The sequence below is a fragment of the Megachile rotundata genome, chromosome 14 (genome assembly GCF_050947335.1).
Source record: "Megachile rotundata isolate GNS110a chromosome 14, iyMegRotu1, whole genome shotgun sequence".
Classification (NCBI taxonomy): domain Eukaryota; kingdom Metazoa; phylum Arthropoda; class Insecta; order Hymenoptera; family Megachilidae; genus Megachile; species Megachile rotundata.
Window position 1 is genome coordinate 14,660,370 of NC_134996.1, and position 16,982 is coordinate 14,677,351.

The 16,982-nt window shown below is 31.5% G+C and overlaps 3 protein-coding genes across 9 annotated transcripts; 2 read left to right on the top strand and 1 right to left on the bottom strand.

The window, feature by feature from the left end:
- Positions 1-9,871: 9,871 nt before the first annotated feature.
- On the top strand, positions 9,872-14,143 carry Sec23 (transport protein Sec23). Of its 2 annotated transcripts, XM_003707593.3 has the most exons (11): positions 9,872-10,103; positions 10,219-10,501; positions 10,585-10,671; positions 10,740-11,236; positions 11,296-11,946; positions 12,018-12,171; positions 12,251-12,402; positions 12,462-12,636; positions 12,702-12,923; positions 13,108-13,128; positions 13,609-14,143. In XM_003707593.3, exons 2-11 carry the CDS (start codon positions 10,223-10,225, stop codon positions 13,696-13,698), a joined length of 2,328 nt encoding a protein of 775 aa, XP_003707641.1. In that variant the 5' UTR covers positions 9,872-10,103; positions 10,219-10,222; the 3' UTR covers positions 13,699-14,143. The 2 variants fall into 2 exon arrangements, with proteins under 2 accessions (XP_003707641.1, XP_003707642.1); XM_003707594.3 differs by lacking the exon at positions 13,108-13,128 and having other exon boundaries at positions 9,877-10,103.
- Positions 12,907-15,578, bottom strand: elm (calcineurin like EF-hand protein 1 elm). Of its 5 annotated transcripts, XR_001097205.2 has the most exons (6): positions 15,170-15,578; positions 14,763-15,026; positions 14,586-14,679; positions 14,386-14,517; positions 14,221-14,279; positions 13,227-14,101 (listed from the first exon to the last, which is right to left on the bottom strand). XR_001097205.2 is itself a non-coding variant. In XM_012295205.2 (5 exons), the coding sequence occupies exons 1-5, from the start codon at positions 15,234-15,236 to the stop codon at positions 13,208-13,210; spliced, it is 570 nt and encodes a 189-aa protein (XP_012150595.1). In that variant the 5' UTR covers positions 15,237-15,578; the 3' UTR covers positions 12,907-13,207. The 5 variants fall into 5 exon arrangements, 3 of the variants coding, with proteins under 3 accessions (XP_012150595.1, XP_012150597.1, XP_003707592.1); XM_012295205.2 differs by lacking the exons at positions 13,227-14,101; positions 14,221-14,279 and adding an exon at positions 12,907-13,220; XR_001097204.2 differs by having other exon boundaries at positions 14,221-14,517; positions 15,170-15,577.
- A 361-nt stretch (positions 15,579-15,939) lies between these two features.
- LOC100883414 (protein transport protein Sec61 subunit gamma) lies at positions 15,940-16,952 on the top strand. Of its 2 annotated transcripts, none has more exons than XM_003707585.3 (4): positions 15,940-16,093; positions 16,404-16,510; positions 16,580-16,682; positions 16,763-16,952. In XM_003707585.3, exons 2-4 carry the CDS (start codon positions 16,417-16,419, stop codon positions 16,770-16,772), a joined length of 207 nt encoding a protein of 68 aa, XP_003707633.1. In that variant the 5' UTR covers positions 15,940-16,093; positions 16,404-16,416; the 3' UTR covers positions 16,773-16,952. The 2 variants fall into 2 exon arrangements, with proteins under 2 accessions (XP_003707633.1, XP_076395894.1); XM_076539779.1 differs by lacking the exon at positions 15,940-16,093 and adding an exon at positions 16,212-16,230.
- The last annotated feature ends 30 nt before the right edge of the window (positions 16,953-16,982 follow it).

Consider the following 16,982-nt stretch of genomic DNA (forward strand, 5'->3'; position numbering starts at 1 on the left):
TAAAATAAAAACCTGAAACATACAAAAAGTAATTAGAACAAATATGAAGCATACTACAACACAAAAAGCCCTAAATGTGCCTTTTGTTCTAAAATTGCACTCGTATAATGTAAAACTAAGTAAAGAAAAGGGTAAAAGAAGAAAGTTGGAAGAACTTTCTTTTAAGTTTAAAGCAACTGATAATAAAAATGATAGGTTACTACTACAAACTAATATCTAACAAGTTAAAAAATTGTCGTTAAGATGAGTGCAAGTTAGAACAAAAGGCACTTACATTTGCGCAGGTTTTTCGCCACATGTCGTGACGAAAAACCTGCGCCCGAGCCCACCCTTCCTCCCACAGCTCGGAATTATTGTAATTTAGATATGAAATTGAGAAGTTATAATCGTAGCTCTTAGCTCGATATCGTTTTCTAAAGATAATTTCGTGAAAAATATTTAGAAAACGACATCGATTACCAGGTCACACCACGAGGAGGTGGCTACGTTACAATAGTGACCCGCCCTAACTCCAAATCCCTACCACCCTCCAAATGCAACCTCATTTATCAGAAGGATAAATGAGTTCTGACTCTACTCAGCTCATAGGCTCGCATATACAAGTTCTTTACCACAATCCAGCAAAGAACTTGTATCACACACACACACATACATTAACTTAATACTAATTGCATGGAGCCCCACACACATACGCTTAACTTATTCTAAATGCCGCACGGTACCTCTCATTCTAAGATTGCACTCATATGATCTATGACGAATTTAAAAAGCAAAGGGAAGAAAGTTAGAAGAACTTTCTACTAAAACCAAAGAAAGTTAGAAGAACTTTCTACAAAAAGAAGAGAAAGTTAGAAGAACTTTCTGTGAAAAAGGGGATCAGTATTTTTGGCCAAGTGAACCTCGCCTTCCATGGGTCAAAGGGTAGTCCATAGTGGCTTACGTGAACCACGAGACAGAGATGAACCGAAAATACTGGCAAGAACAAGTGACACATCCGCGGAGGGTCTCCCATTTCTCCCCGCTTGCGTTTAAAGCAAGTCTGACCGCAGAGAGGAGACCCCTGCCGTGAGGCGGCAGATCGAGATGGTTCATCAATCGATCGGCCCCGCAGAGATGTGTCCCTAGCGCTACACCAGCACTTGCAGCTCACCTCTGCCGCGTGTTCACAGCGCTATGAACCCCCAATGATCCACTTGGGTTTGGAACGATTGACAAAAAATAACTGAGTATACTACAAGCTAACGCGTACAAAGCTTGAGAATTGAGAAGATGAGTGCAAGTTAGAATGAGAGGCACTTACAGGGACCCACCCGCCCACCCACGAGCACACTTTACTTAAAACTAACGCACGCATAAAATTAGGTTACAACTAACGCACGCATCCCTCGATGATGCCACGATGATTGATGTCTTCACTCTTCGCGTATACGCATTTCATACATTCACTCATTCATACTACAATATATTACAATAGACGCAGCTTAAAATTAACTTAAAATTAACTTCAAATGATGAAATCCCTCGAAGGAAGTCTTCAATGGTGACCTATTCATTACCTATTAAACTCGAGTCGACTCGATAAAAATACGCAAATAAAATATACAATATACTTAGGAAATATTCAATTACTTAATTGAAATAAAATCCTGAAAAATCTGAACGAAATTAAGACAAACAAGAATCATTAAAATAAGAACCTGAAACGTCTGAATGAAATTAGGACAAACATAAATTATTAAAATAAAAACCTGACACATATAAAAATAATTAAGACACATATAAATCATTAAAAATTAATTATATAAAATTAAAACCTGAAACGTCTGAATGAAATTAAGACAAACATAAATTATTAAAATAAAAACCTGAAACATACAAAAATAATTAAGACACATATAAATCATTAAAAATTAATTATATAAAATTAAAACCTGAAACGTCTGAATGAAATTAAGACAAACATAAATTATTAAAATAAAAACCTGAAACATACAAAAATAATTAAGACAAATATAAATCATTAAAAATTAATTATGTAAAATTAAAACCTGAAACGTCTGAATGAAATTAAGACAAACATAAATTATTAAAATAAAAACCTGAAACATATAAAAATAATTAAGACACATATAAATCATTAAAAATTAATTATGTAAAATTAAAACCTGAAACGTCTGAATGAAATTAAGACAAACATAAATTATTAAAGTAAAAACCTGAAACATACAAAAATAATTAAGACACATATAAATCATTAAAAATTAATTATGTAAAATTAAAACCTGAAACGTCTGAACGAAATTAAGACAAACATAAATTATTAAAGTAAAAACCTGAAACATACAAAAATAATTAAGACACATATAAATCATTAAAAATTAATTATATAAAATTGAAACCTGAAACATACAAAAAGAATTAAGGCAAAGATGAAATGTTAAAAATTACTTACATAAAATTAAAACCTGAAACATACAAAAATGATTAAGACAAATATGAAATATTAAAAATTGCTTATTTGAAATTACAACCTGAAACATACAATAATAATTAAGACAAATATGAAACATTAAAAATTACTTACTTAAAATAAAAATCTAAAACAGACGAAATGTTATTAGACACATACGAAAAATTGCATTACTTATATAAAATAAAAATCTGAAACAGACGAAATGTTATTAGACACATATGAAAAATTGCATTACTTACATAAAATAAAAATCTGAAACAAACAAATATAATTAGGCACATATGAAACATTCAATTCCTTACATAAAATAAAAATCTGAAACAAACAAATATAATTAGGCACGTATTGAATTACTTACATAAAATAAAAATCTGAAACAGACAAATATTATTAGATACATGAAAAATTGCATTACTTACATAAAATAAAAATCTGAAACAAACAAATATAATTAGGCACATATGAAATATTGAATTACTTACTTGAAATAAAAATCTGAAACAAACAAATATTATTAGACACATGAAAAATTGAATTACTTACTTGAAATAAAAATCTGAAACAGAGAAATATTATTAGACACATGAAAAATTGAATTACTTACTTGCAATAAAAATCTGAAACAGAGAAATGTAATTAGACAAATATGAAAAATTGACTTACTTACTTGAAATAAAAGTCTGAAACGGAGAAATATTATTAGACACATGAAAAATTAATTACTTACTTGCAATAAAAATCTGAAACAGAGAAATGTAATTAGACAAATATGAAAAATTGACTTACTTACTTGAAATAAAAGTCTGAAACAGAGAAATATTATTAGACACATGAAAAATTAATTACTTACTTGCAATAAAAATCTGAAACAGAGAAATATAATTAGACACATATGAAAAATTGTATTACTTACTTAATATAAAAACCTGAAACGGATAAAAGTCATTAAGACAGAAAATTGAAGGAGCAAGAAATGAAATCTCTCTTTATTCGAAACGATACTTTTGAAAAATCGAGATCTTAAGTTTTGAAAACCTTAAAATCCGAAATGAAATTACGGATTCGGAAACTTCAACTCCGAAATAAAAAGGCAAAGAGATTCAGGAACTTCAAAACTTGAGATAAAATCACGATGGTGTTTGAGATCCTTAAATTCGAAATAAAAATCTCAAGAAATTAAAAACTTCGAAACTGAATTGAAAAGATGAGGTGATCCAAAAACTTTGAAGCTTGAAATAATATACACGCCTGAAATGAAAGAGGAACTGAAACGAAAGTACAAGTATTAAAAACCAATGAAATAATAAAGTAAGACAGGGGAGAAATAAAATAGAGAGGAGACTTGGAAACTTCTGTGGCAGATGTAAAATAGAGAAGAAACTGGAAATCTTCGGAAGAGAAAAATAAAATCATTTAGAATTTGAAAAACTCTGTGATTCCACGATGAGACGAATAAGTCCTGCATCCTGTACTCACATTTTCACACACTCACACATACTACAATACAAAAAGCCCTAAATGTGCCTTTTGTTCTAAAATTGCACTCATATAGTGTAAAACTTTGTAAAGAAAAGGGGTAAAGAAGAAAGTTGGAAGAACTTTCTTTTAAGTTTAAAGCAATTGACAATAAAAGTGATAGGCTATTACTACAATCTAATAAGTAAAAAGGTAAAAACTTGTCGTAAAGATGAGTGCAAGTTAGAACAAAAGGCACTTACAATTTGCGCAGGTTTTTCGTCACATGTCGTGACGAAAAACCTGCGCCCGAGCCCACCCTTCCTCCCACAAGCTCGGAATTAACGTCAAACTAATGCACTGAACATAACTTACCAAAAATAAAATGCTGAAACAAACAAAAGTTATTAAGACAAATATAAATTATTTCATTACTTACATAAAGCAAAAATCTGAAACAGACAAAAAGGAATGATTCCATTACTTACTTGAAATAGAAGTCTAAAACAGCAAAAAGTAATTAAGGTAAATATAAATTATTTCGTTACTTACATAAAGTAAAAATCTGAAACAGACGAAAAGGAATGATTCCATTACTTACTTGAAATAGAAATCTAAAACAGACAAAAGTAATTAAGGTAAATATAAATTATTTCGTTACTTACATAAAGTAAAAATCTGAAACAGACGAAAAGGAATGATTCCATTACTTACTTGAAATAGAAATCTAAAACAGACAAAAGTAATTAAGACAAATATAAATTATTTCGTTACTTACATAAAGTAAAAATCTGAAATAGACGAAAAGGAATGATTCCATTACTTACTTAAAATAGAAGTCTAAAACAGAAAAAAGTAATTAAGACAAAGATGAAGGATTTCATTGCTTACTTAAAATCAAATTCTGAAACAGACAAAAATTTATTAACACACAAACTTGAGAACAACATTACTTATCAAAAAATGAAATCTGAAACATACAAACTTTTATTAACCTATACAATTGTAAGAGAACGAATGAAACGACGTTATCAAGAAACAGAAAACAATGAAAATTACGAATTTAAAATCAATTAACAATAAAACAATTTATTCAAAATCAATTCCTGAAACAGAGAAAAATAATTAACATATAAAATTGGGGGAATATAAAATCGCGAAGGGATATACAAATCTCGAATATCGAAATAAAATCTTTAAGGGATATAAAAATCTCGAATTTCGTAATATAATCGCGAAGGGATACAAAAATCTCTAATCTCGAAATTTAATTGGGAGGGCATAAAAATCTCGAATCGCGAAGGGATGCAAAATTCTCTAATCTCAAAATTTAATCGCGAATTTATGCAAAAATCTCGAAATTTAAGTGGGAGGGCATAAAAATCTCGAATCGCGAAGGGATATGCAAATCTCTAATCTCAAAATTTAATCGCGAAGTTATGCAAAAATCTCTAATCTCGAAATTTAATTGGGAGGGCATAAAAATGTCGAATCGCGAAGGGATAAAAAAATCGCGGGTGGCTGTGCTCGTAAAAATTCGAGCAAAATGCGACGATACATTTTGTATCGTTCAAAAAACACATGTAAAATACAAAAAAATAATAGCGAGCATAGTGACAAAATGACTGTCCATCCTAAAATCCTAAGATTTTAAGATGGACAGTCATTAATAGTTCCCCTCTTCTTTGGCAACTTTTGCCGGGGCTCTTCGGCATATAGCCTCTTCTTTCTTCGGCAAAGCCTCACAAAAATCACTCGCGAATTTTTACGGTAACTCGGACATTCTTATTTTTCACATAAAATTTCAATTTCGCTATCAATCTCCATAAACAGATAGCAGACAATTTTATAGAAATAAAATTGCACCACTATCCATTTATTTCGATCGATAACAAAATCGAAATTCTATGTAATAAGTTAAATTAATAAGAAAGAAAAATTACTCAAAAAGATACGACCAGCGATTCTCAGAATGCGCTGTCCGTAAAAGAATGTCCGAGCAGAATATTTTATTTCACTGCACTTCACTTCACTTTGTACTTCATTTTTGCAGTCGGATCTAGAACCCGACTGCGACTTACAAACTAAAAGGCCTGGCCTTACGAACGAACAATCGAGTTCAAGAGATATTAAATATTTTCATATTTAATTTTTCTCTTCTCGATTTTTCGTGAACCCCCCAGATGCAAGCCTCTCACGTGTGAGAGAGGAAGACAGAGAAACGTGAAAGCTTGCTCTGGCCCTACCTACTTAAAAACTAACTCATTCACACCAGAAGTAAGCTACCTGCCTGCCTATCGCTATATTTAAAAAATTGCAAAGTCCATTCTCTCAAAAACACACTCCACGGTTCTCACACATACCACCCGGGTGCAAAAAAGCCTAATCCTAGGGAGTACGTCCCGGGACGTCTCCGACACCCGAGTTCAATACTACATTCACACTCTAAGTTCATACCTTTTTGCTGAAATCGACCGACAATCGACAGTGAACATTGAACATATTTCATTTTCGTACTCTTTCGAATAGTCAATGTAATATGTACATGTAATAATTTTAACTACTAATAGAAATTTTGTAACTTAATATATGTAACTTTGAAATGACTCTACTTGCATTTTGTATGCATAAATATAATTTTGAAATGACTCTACTTGCATTTTGTATGCATAAATATAACTTTGAAATGACTCTACTTGCATTTTGTATGCATAAATAAAACTTTGAAATGACTCTACTTGCATTTTGTATGCATAAATAAAATTTTGAAAAATCTTTGTAATAAATCTATAGTTTGTAATCGACACAAGGTCCACGACCTAACCACACACACACACGTGTAACTTGTGTCGATAATTCACTGTCAATTTGTCGATCGCCAAAACATCTTAAAACTAAACCGTGTCCACCTGCCCTAACCCATGCGAGTAGCATCTAAGCACGCGCATGAGTATAGAGCATAAAAATGAACACGGCCACATGTATTTTCACCTACCAGTTTTCTTCATGTGTGCTGAAAATCCTGAGCTAAAAAACGTGATTAGAAACATGCTAATAAAGTGTCTTCCAGCAAAAATTTACTCTAACTTTAAAAAACTTTCAAAATGGAAAATGGAAGATCACTTTGCAAAAATCTAGTATATCGATTGTTTCATTTTTAACAGATTTCTAATATCAAAGTAAATTTCTAAATGACTCAAACATTCATAAATAACTTTGATATCGAAATCTGTTTCTCGCGATACTTTCTTGTACATTTATTTAAAAAATTTTCACGCGTACGTAAAAATTGAAAGTGACTCGATAACTTTATCAAAATGACTCGAAAACTACTGTGAAATCGGAGGGTCATCCGACTTCTATGTACTAATTTTAATTTGAAATTGTAAAGAAGTTAAAACGCGATGTACAAGAAAACCCTGACCTGAGCTAATAAATGAAATAAACAGTGTGTACGAATTTTACACGATCGTACAGTCGTGGTCACTATGCTCGCTCAAATAATAAAAATACAACCAGTTCCCGTGTCGTTTCGGACCATTCGTCCTACGACATGATGGGAACCGGAGGAATCGTAAAGCATGCGACTCACCGATCGCTGACTTGAATCACTGCAATCGTTTCACCGGTAAAGCATCTGAGAAGTGGCTCATCTGATTGACTGGCTGCTTGGTAGATTGACTGCTTGGCTGCTTGATTGATTGATTGATTGACTGCTTGGCTACTTGGTTGATTGGCTGCTTTCGTCAGATTTGGATTTGGCGGTTTGTCCGTGAAGTTGGTGTGGCCTTCTGTAATCACAAAAGAATCACAACGATTAATTAACTGTGTTTATCGATTTGCATTTTAATTAACATGCAGAAATACAATAACTACATTACAGAATTCGGTTATAAATTTGCAAACGCTTGTCAGTAGTAACATCATGGAATATTGTAAAACATTTGAAAATGTATGTCAAAATACTTGAGTAATTACTTAGAGAACATGTTAAAACGTTTGCAAAAATATAACGGAACACGTAGGTAACCACACCGTAAAACATATTAAACATTCACAATAATTTGTAAAACGCGTAGGTAACGACACCACAAAACCCAGTAAAATATTTGAAAAATAATGGTAATACACTTGTATATCAACACCATAAAACACGTTAATATATTCGTATACACATGCACAATTATAAATTAAAACGTTTAAAAAATTTGTAAAAATAAGTAGGTAATAACACCACAAAACTCAGCAAATTATTTGAAAAATAACGGTAAAGCACTTGTACATCTACACAATAAATTACCCAGAAGCACTTGCACGAACATGTCAAAACATGTTGCTAACTACGCCGTAAAAATCAGTAAAATATTTAAAAAGTAACGGTAAAGCACACTAATATATTCGTATACACATGCACAATTATAAATTAAAACGTTTAAAAAAATTTGTAATAACACCATAAAACCCGATAAAATATTTGAAAAATAATGGTAAAACACTTGTAAAACTGCACCATAAATTACATTAAAGCACTTGCACAAGCATGTCAAAACATGTAGGTAACCACACCATAAACTCATTAAATGTTCACAAAAATTTGTAAAAATACGTAGGTAATAACACCATAAAACCCAGAAAAATATTTAAAAAATAATTAAAAAACTTGTATAACACCATAAAACACACTAATGTATCCGTATACACATGCACAATTATAAATTAAAACACTCCCGTAAGCACTTTGACACATGAGGAACCACACCATAAATCGTATTAATACACCCCCATATTTATTAAAAAACACTTGATAAAACACACTAAACACTTGCACTAGTATATTAGGTAACACACAGATGAATAAATAATCCAATAAGTGAACCATTGACTCGTACCGGTAAGTGTTGATGCGGGACGTCCGACCTCCTCGACAGGTGTAATTAAACTGAGACGAGCGCGACCTTCCGCGAGTCGACGATTGGCAATTCGCGTTAACCAATCAACTATCAATTATTAGCACCAATAGGGTGATCCCATTCTGACAGGTGGTTATAATTATTGCATTATGATTAATTTTAAACAAATTGTTAAATTTACATTGTTTATTGCATTTTTTGTTATATCTATTAAAATTTATTATTTTTATAATTTTTTTTTACGCGAATATACCACAAAATGAATTTTAATTATTACATTACAATTTATATTTTTATAATTATTAATTATTCAATTATTTATTTAACAAATTATTGTTATAAGTGTTAAAATTTATTATTTACATCATTTTTGTGGGATTATATCTTGCTAAATATTTATTAATTATTATGTAAAAATTAATTTTATTATAATTTTTAATTAGCACGTGCTTATTAATTGAATTATTGTTACATTTATACAAATTTGAAGTAATGACACTGAATTTTCAGTAAAATGTTTACATTTACTGATGTATTCAACTAATATCAGTATTCGGACATACGATTTTTTCGATTAATTTACCTGTTTTAACGCTGGATGTCGTTGCACTTTTTGTCCATGAAATGACCATTTTTTTCGTTTCTAGCGCTCTAAGGAAGTTCTTCATATCTAGAAAGAAATGTCGGTATTTCAGATTGCTTGACATAACAATTATATGATTTATTTATTCTATATCTCGTTTGTCATAAGATATACAATTTTATAAGCGCAGATGCATAATGCAATGTAATGCAATCATCCATAAATTACTAAGGACATTACGACTGATAATTAATTTCCACTTTATGTATATTACACATATCATGATAAAGTAGAACTCCATTTTAATCGTAATCGAACTTTGTATTAGCTCCTATTTTCTATTACAGCGAAATAATAAAATAGTAGAATAATAGAAATAGAGCAGAATCATAATTTATATAATACAATAGAATAATAAAATATTAATACTTTTATTCGCTTCTAAATTCGTATTCGAATATCATCTGCAAAAACGTTTCACGCACGCGCTATACCATCTTTTTTCGAGCTTCCAAGTGACGTGGCTTCAATGACGGCACAAGTCGTGCTCGTACGGTGAAATTTAATCGGTTTAGTTGAATTATAAAACAATGATATGATTATGAGAACTTGATAACAAACTTCGCTTGAAAACATCTTCAACTCGTAATCGAGAATTTACAGCGATCATACGTTAATTCGTGTAAGTACGTTTAACCTACCAGCAATCATGCTTTCATACTTGTCACATATTTAAAAACTGTGTTATAATTGTGTGTGCTTCAAATTTATCCTTGTATCATTTTCCATGACTGCAGCATCATGACTACTTATGAGGAGTTCATTCAGCAAAATGAAGACCGTGATGGAGTACGTTTCACATGGAATGTTTGGCCCTCATCTCGCATTGATGCTACAAGACTAGTAGTACCATTAGGAACTCTTTATCAACCGATCAAGGAAAGACCAGACCTTCCTCCAATACAATATGATCCAGTTCTTTGTAATAGATCTACTTGCAGAGCAATTTTGAACCCATTATGTCAAGTAGATTACCGGGCTAAACTATGGGTCTGCAATCTGTGCTTTCAAAGGAATCCTGTAAGACCAAAATCATTTTGATTGCAAATTTTAACTCTTATTTTAATTCAGTAACTGTATGCTTTAATGTTTAATGTTTTCAGTTTCCTCCACAATATGCTGCCATTTCAGAACAACATCAACCAGCTGAACTAATTCCAATGTTTTCAACAATTGAATACACTATAATGGTAAACATCCATGATTTAAAATAATTTATTAATTTATTAGATTTTTATTATTATTACTTTTATTACAGAGAGCACAATGTTTGCCACCCATCTTTTTATTGGTTGTGGATACATGTATGGATGAAGAGGAATTAGGTTCTCTTAAGGATTCATTACAAATGTCTCTTTCTTTACTTCCACCTAATGCACTCATTGGCCTTATTACATTTGGAAGAATGGTACATGTTCATGAATTGGGTTGTGAGGGATGTAGTACAAGCTATGTTTTCCGTGGCACTAAAGACTTACAGCCAAAACAAGTCCAAGATATGCTAGGTATAGGTCGTCCAATGCCAGGACAAAATCCAAATCAGCAAAGAGGACCTACTGGGCAGCCATTGCCACCTGCTAACCGCTTCTTACAGCCGGTACATAAGTGTGACATGAGTCTAACAGATCTACTAGGTGAACTGCAATGTGATCCTTGGCCTGTAGGTCCAGGAAAACGTCCATTACGATCTACCGGTGTTGCATTGGCTGTTGCTACTGGTCTTTTGGAAGCCAGTTATGCTAACACAGGAGCTAGGTATGCAATACTGTTCATGACTATACTTCAACACCTCATATGAATTTTAATATTTTCAGGATAATGCTGTTTGTTGGTGGACCTTGTTCCCAAGGCCCTGGTCAAGTAGTAACAGATGATTTGAGGCAACCCATCAGATCACATCACGATATTCAAAAAGATAACGCTAAACATATGAAGAAGGCAACTAAACATTACGATTCTCTTGCATCTCGAGCCGCAACAAATGGTCACATAATAGATATCTATTCATGTGCTCTTGATCAAACTGGTTTATTAGAAATGAGACAATGTTGTAATTCAACTGGTGGTCATATGGTTATGGGAGATTCCTTTAATTCTTCTTTATTTAAACAAACGTTTCAACGAGTATTTGCTAAGGACAATAAAGGTGATTTGAAAATGGCATTTAACGCAACGTTAGAAGTTAAGACGTCTCGGGAAATTAAAGTTTCTGGAGCGATCGGCCCTTGCGTTTCCTTGGGAGTAAAGGGAGCAAGTGTCGGTGAACAAGAAGTAGGATTAGGTGGCACTTGCCAATGGAAATTTTGTTCTCTCACACCTTCCACAACTACAGCGTTGTTCTTCGAAGTTGTGAATCAACACACCGCACCGATTCCACAAGGTGGAAGAGGCTGTATTCAATTTATCACACAGTACCAACATAGTAGTGGTCAGCGGAGAATCCGAGTTACTACAATTGCAAGAAAGTATGCAATCACTACATCAAAGTAGTAGATTGTATCATTGAGTTTGAAAATTATGATATTTCTGCTTGCAGTTGGGCAGATGCATCAACATCCTTACATCATATAAGTGCTGGATTTGACCAAGAAGCAGCTGCTGTTCTTATGTCACGTTTGGCAGTTTTCAGAGCGGAGAGTGACGATGGTCCAGATGTTTTAAGATGGGTGGATCGTATGCTTATCAGATTAGTTAGTGTTCTTTATTCAATTCTGGGTTATATTCCGATAATATATATGATTCTAATAATTTGAAATATACTTGTTACAGTGTCAGAAGTTTGGAGAATATGCAAAAGATGATCCAAACAGTTTTAGACTTGCAGAGAATTTTTCATTGTATCCACAGTTTATGTATCATTTGCGTAGATCACAATTCCTTCAAGTATTCAATAATTCTCCAGATGAAACTAGCTTTTATAGGTAAGCTATTCTGCTTAGTAATCACTGTATGTATTGCTACTCAAATTCTGAATTTACAGACACATGCTTATGCGTGAAGATTTAACAAATTCCTTGATAATGGTGCAACCAATCTTGTATAGTTATGGATTTAGTGGTCCTCCAGAACCAGTTTTATTAGATACTTCATCTATTCAACCTGACAGAATTTTATTGATGGATACTTTCTTCCAAATACTTATATTCCACGGAGAAGTAATATATTTTATTACTTTTTATGAATAATGGATGATATTGTAACGTTCATTCATTGGTTACAGACGATTGCACAGTGGCGTCAGTTGAAATATCAGGATTTGCCAGAGTATGAAAACTTCCGACAGCTTTTGGCAGCACCTGTTGACGATGCTGCCGAAATATTGGCTGGAAGATTTCCTGCACCCCGGTACATTGATACCGAACAAGGTGGTTCACAAGCGAGGTTCTTGCTAAGTAAAGTGAATCCAAGTCAAACTCATAATAATATGTATGCCTACGGAGCGGTAAGTAAATTTTCCTTTTACCACTGTTCTTTAATAAGATACATTTCATATATTACAATTCATAATTATCGACAGATAAAGTCCTTTTATATCGAACTGCACTCAATATTCATTTTCAATTGTTAAATATCAATAAATCACACGTAACTAATATTTTTTTATGTCACCGTGATCCGGCAACCAGGGGATGCCGATACCCAGTGGGGTGTGTTTTCCATTCATTTGATAATTTTATTTGCTTTCATTGCTTTAATAATTTAATTATATGGGGTAATGTGGTAAAGTTACAGTTGATATCTATAGTAACATTACAATAAAATATTTATTCTATGTCAGAATATTTGTTAACAGTATTAAAATATCTAACGGATATTGACTGTTACTAGGAAAATTTGCAGGAACATAGGTATTGGGATCTTAATCTATATCTTATATTATTTAACACAATTTCACGTTATTACCATGCAGGTGTACGGTATTCTACACGCTTTAACATATTTGTACGATTCTGTTGTCACAATTCACTGGTGGTTGGCATCGAGGCATTTTGTTTATTCGTCGATTATGCTTTTACAGACTATAATTAACTCTTATTTTCCATCGGTTTGGGACAAGATATCTCAGCTTCTATTTTTTTTGTTCGATTATCGATCGTGATGTCTAATTAATGTTTGTTTTAATTTAGGAGAGCGGAGCGCCTGTCTTAACTGACGATGTCAGTCTACAAGTATTCATGGAGCATTTGAAGAAATTGGCTGTATCTTCTACAGCTTAAATTGCAACAGTACAAAAAGATTTAAGTATTGTTAGTTGCAATTTGTTCACAAAGATAAAATAGATACAGCCCGAATTTATATAAATATATATATATATATATTTCCGTATATATATATTAATGGTTACGCTATTGCGATGGAAATATATAATTAATTAAACGTAATTCCACAATTTTTTTTTCGGAGTCCAAGTATAATTCGTGTATAAAACAAAATACATGTAATACATATTTTAAATGTATTGTACCCCAATTTTTTAAAATGCGTCAACAGTAGTATAACTTATTTTTCAATGGTATTATAAGAGTAGACCTTGTCACTTTTTGGAAGATTGTAAAATGAGTAACAAATCGTGTAACTAATTAGACATTGTAAAGAGTAGGTTGTCAAAATCTGTAATATCTATGAAATTTATACATTATTAAACATAAAAATGATATATAAGTGTACAAGTTTTTTATTAATTAAAATTATAAATGTTTTCATAAAATTTATAGGAGGAATAAAATTTAATGATTCACCTTTCAATACATTGATAACTGTTTTGACTTCCCTTTTTATGTAAAATAAATGAGATTATCTGTGAAAAAATGAACTGTTACATTTAATACAACCATCAGTACATCCAACTCATCAGTAAATTGTGCAGTATTAAAGAAATTAATCAAACATATTAACTGAGAAACCTTATAGACATTTTTTGCTCAACATCTGTTCGTTCCAGAGCTTTGCAGAATTCTTCAAACGATATCATTCCATCACCATTCTCATCTGCCTCTACTATGGTGCGTTCTGCAATGCTAGTTAACTGTTCCTCACTAAAATAAATGTGTTCACATATTATCTATGAATAATATGAAATGTAATGGATAATTTTTCTCCTTACCTAATGTTTGCACCAACCATCATATGCAAAATAGCTAAAAGTTCATCTTTGGATATCAAATCATCATTATCTAAATCGTACATTTTGAAAGCAACTAAAAACAATAAATAACATGGTGTTTATAAGGCATGGTGGAGTTTTGAATTATATGACAATATTGTAATATTATCAACTTACATTTCAATTTTTCTTGCCTAGAATTTAACCTATTGGGACTATTCTTTTTAATGGGTCTAAAGTGAGCCAGCACTTGCATAAATTGTAGAAAATTGACTCTATCATTACCGCTTTCTTCGAAAAAAGCATTTACAATTCTATCACCAAGAGGATTGATTGCCAATTCTGGAATTCTGAGAAAATCTTCCCTGCTCAAAGTTCCACAATCTCCGCGATCAAGACTAGTAAAACGACTGTACAGACGTTCAATTTGATTTGGAGTAACTGTAATTATATTTAAATATGTACTTGATAACTAGATGCATATTAACATAACATGTCAATGAACATTAAATAAATATTAATGCTTATAATTTTTAGTAAGATAGTAAAAGTAATTTCGAAATATTTTCGTTACGAATACCTACATCCAGTAGCTTCTTGGATTTGCGCTATTTCTTCTTCGCGTAAAAGTAAGCTGGATCTGTTACCCATATTGACTAAATATAACAGTTCAAAAAGCTTACAGTATTTCAAATTTAAAAGTTAATATTTATAATCTATCACGTGTCTCCTAATTCATATTTATGTATGTACTCTGTTTGGTCAAAGTACATCAAACAATTGACTGACAGCTGACACATTAATCATGTGTCAAAGGTAACTTAGATAACGGAGAGTTCTTTAAGGTTGACATACAATGTAGTATAAGAAATGTTACAAAGATTTAATTAATAAATTTCACAATACAGAAATGAAATGTTTTAAATAATTAATAACATTTTTGCACAAACACTCTTCGCAACTAATTTGACTAATCAGTTATTTATGTCGTTCTAGGGAAAGTAAATTCTCTATATAGAAAGTTATAATTATGTTTTCATCACTGAATTCCCTAGTGTTTCATTTGCTAAATCAAGTAATTTATATAAAAATAATTCATTAATTAATGCAGTTGTAAATCATATATTATTTTTAAAAAGCAAAATTTACATTGGTGAATGATAACATAGAACTTTCTGTTTAACCTCTTTTATTACTGATTTGTTCCAAAAAAGCGGAATGGATCCTGTTATGTGACTGAGTATAAGAATATCAAACATTGTGTAAATTTTTGACGTGAAATTGTATTTGTGTTATTATCAAGTCAGTAAATGAATTTGTGTACAATTTTATTACTTACTGAATTCAAATGCTTTCGAGCTGGCGCTTCATCGATTCGATTCCAACGTCAGTATTCAGGAAATGACGTGATTACAGCTCAGTGTCCACGTAGCGCTTCAACGTCTGACGAGCGCAGTTTTTCGTACGTCAAACAACACTTTACAAAACGTTCTCCGATCGTAAGCAACGTGAGTATCGCATTTTCGTGTATTGTCGTCGTAATTTGTATACGTGGGACTAAAACAAAGCTGTATTATTAAAATAATTAACATTTCTCACTAGTTACAGTTCATTTTCTGTTATTAACAAACTCGAAATTAAATAGGTATATAGGTTACCGAATATAAGTGAAATCAAACATATTATTTATACACTGTATTATAACTACAAAAACATATGTAATTTTGCACACTGCCTGCGTAAAATATTATGTCAATTCTATTTAAACATTCTAATTTTAAGAATAGTAATATTGAACCATTATAAATCTTATTTCAGTTTTGTGAGCATAATGGATCAAGTAAAGAAATTGACAGAACCTGGACGCCAATTTGCAAAAGACAGTATTCGTCTTATTAAAAGATGTACAAAACCTGACAGAAAAGGTAAAGTTTAAATGAATTCAAATAACAAGAGTATTGTATAACCTTAACTTATCCTGTGATGTTTCTTAGAATTCCAGAAAATTGCCATTGCCACAGCTATTGGTTTCTGTATAATGGGTTTCATAGGATTCTTTGTTAAATTAATTCATATTCCAATTAATAATATCATTGTGTAAGTAATACATTCAATTTAATTCATATGGATATCATTTTCTGAGTACTTGTATTTACATAATTATTTGTATTTTTCAGGGGTTCTTAAGATCATGTTAAATAGGTATAATTGAAATTTAATAAGGTTATTTCCATTGTTTTCCATCAATGCGTCTTTATTTATAAGATAAAATTATGTATTTTATTTTGAATCGATTGTGATTGAGGTATGTGAATGTGTGTGAGTAATATAAATAATGAATTTTATAATAAAATGTGTGTCTAAGTATTTCTGTTGGGTTCTTTCATTTCATGTCTT

Bases quoted from the DNA above. Each gene is read 5' to 3' on its own strand.
- Sec23 (XM_003707593.3), top strand. From the start codon at position 10,223: ATGACTACTTATGAGGAGTTCATTCAGCAAAATGAAGACCGTGATGGA. The intron at 10,672-10,739 runs GTAAACATCCAT...CTTTTATTACAG, and splicing joins CAATTGAATACACTATAATG to AGAGCACAATGTTTGCCACC. The intron at 12,403-12,461 runs GTAAGCTATTCT...CTGAATTTACAG, and splicing joins GATGAAACTAGCTTTTATAG to ACACATGCTTATGCGTGAAG.
- elm (XM_012295205.2), bottom strand. From the start codon at position 15,236: ATGGGTAACAGATCCAGCTTACTTTTACGCGAAGAAGAAATAGCGCAA. The intron at 14,680-14,762 runs GTAAGTTGATAA...TATTGTTTTTAG, and splicing joins TAGGCAAGAAAAATTGAAAT to TTGCTTTCAAAATGTACGAT. The intron at 14,518-14,585 runs GTAAGGAGAAAA...CATTTATTTTAG, and splicing joins ATGGTTGGTGCAAACATTAG to TGAGGAACAGTTAACTAGCA.
- LOC100883414 (XM_003707585.3), top strand. From the start codon at position 16,417: ATGGATCAAGTAAAGAAATTGACAGAACCTGGACGCCAATTTGCAAAA. The intron at 16,511-16,579 runs GTAAAGTTTAAA...GATGTTTCTTAG, and splicing joins TACAAAACCTGACAGAAAAG to AATTCCAGAAAATTGCCATT.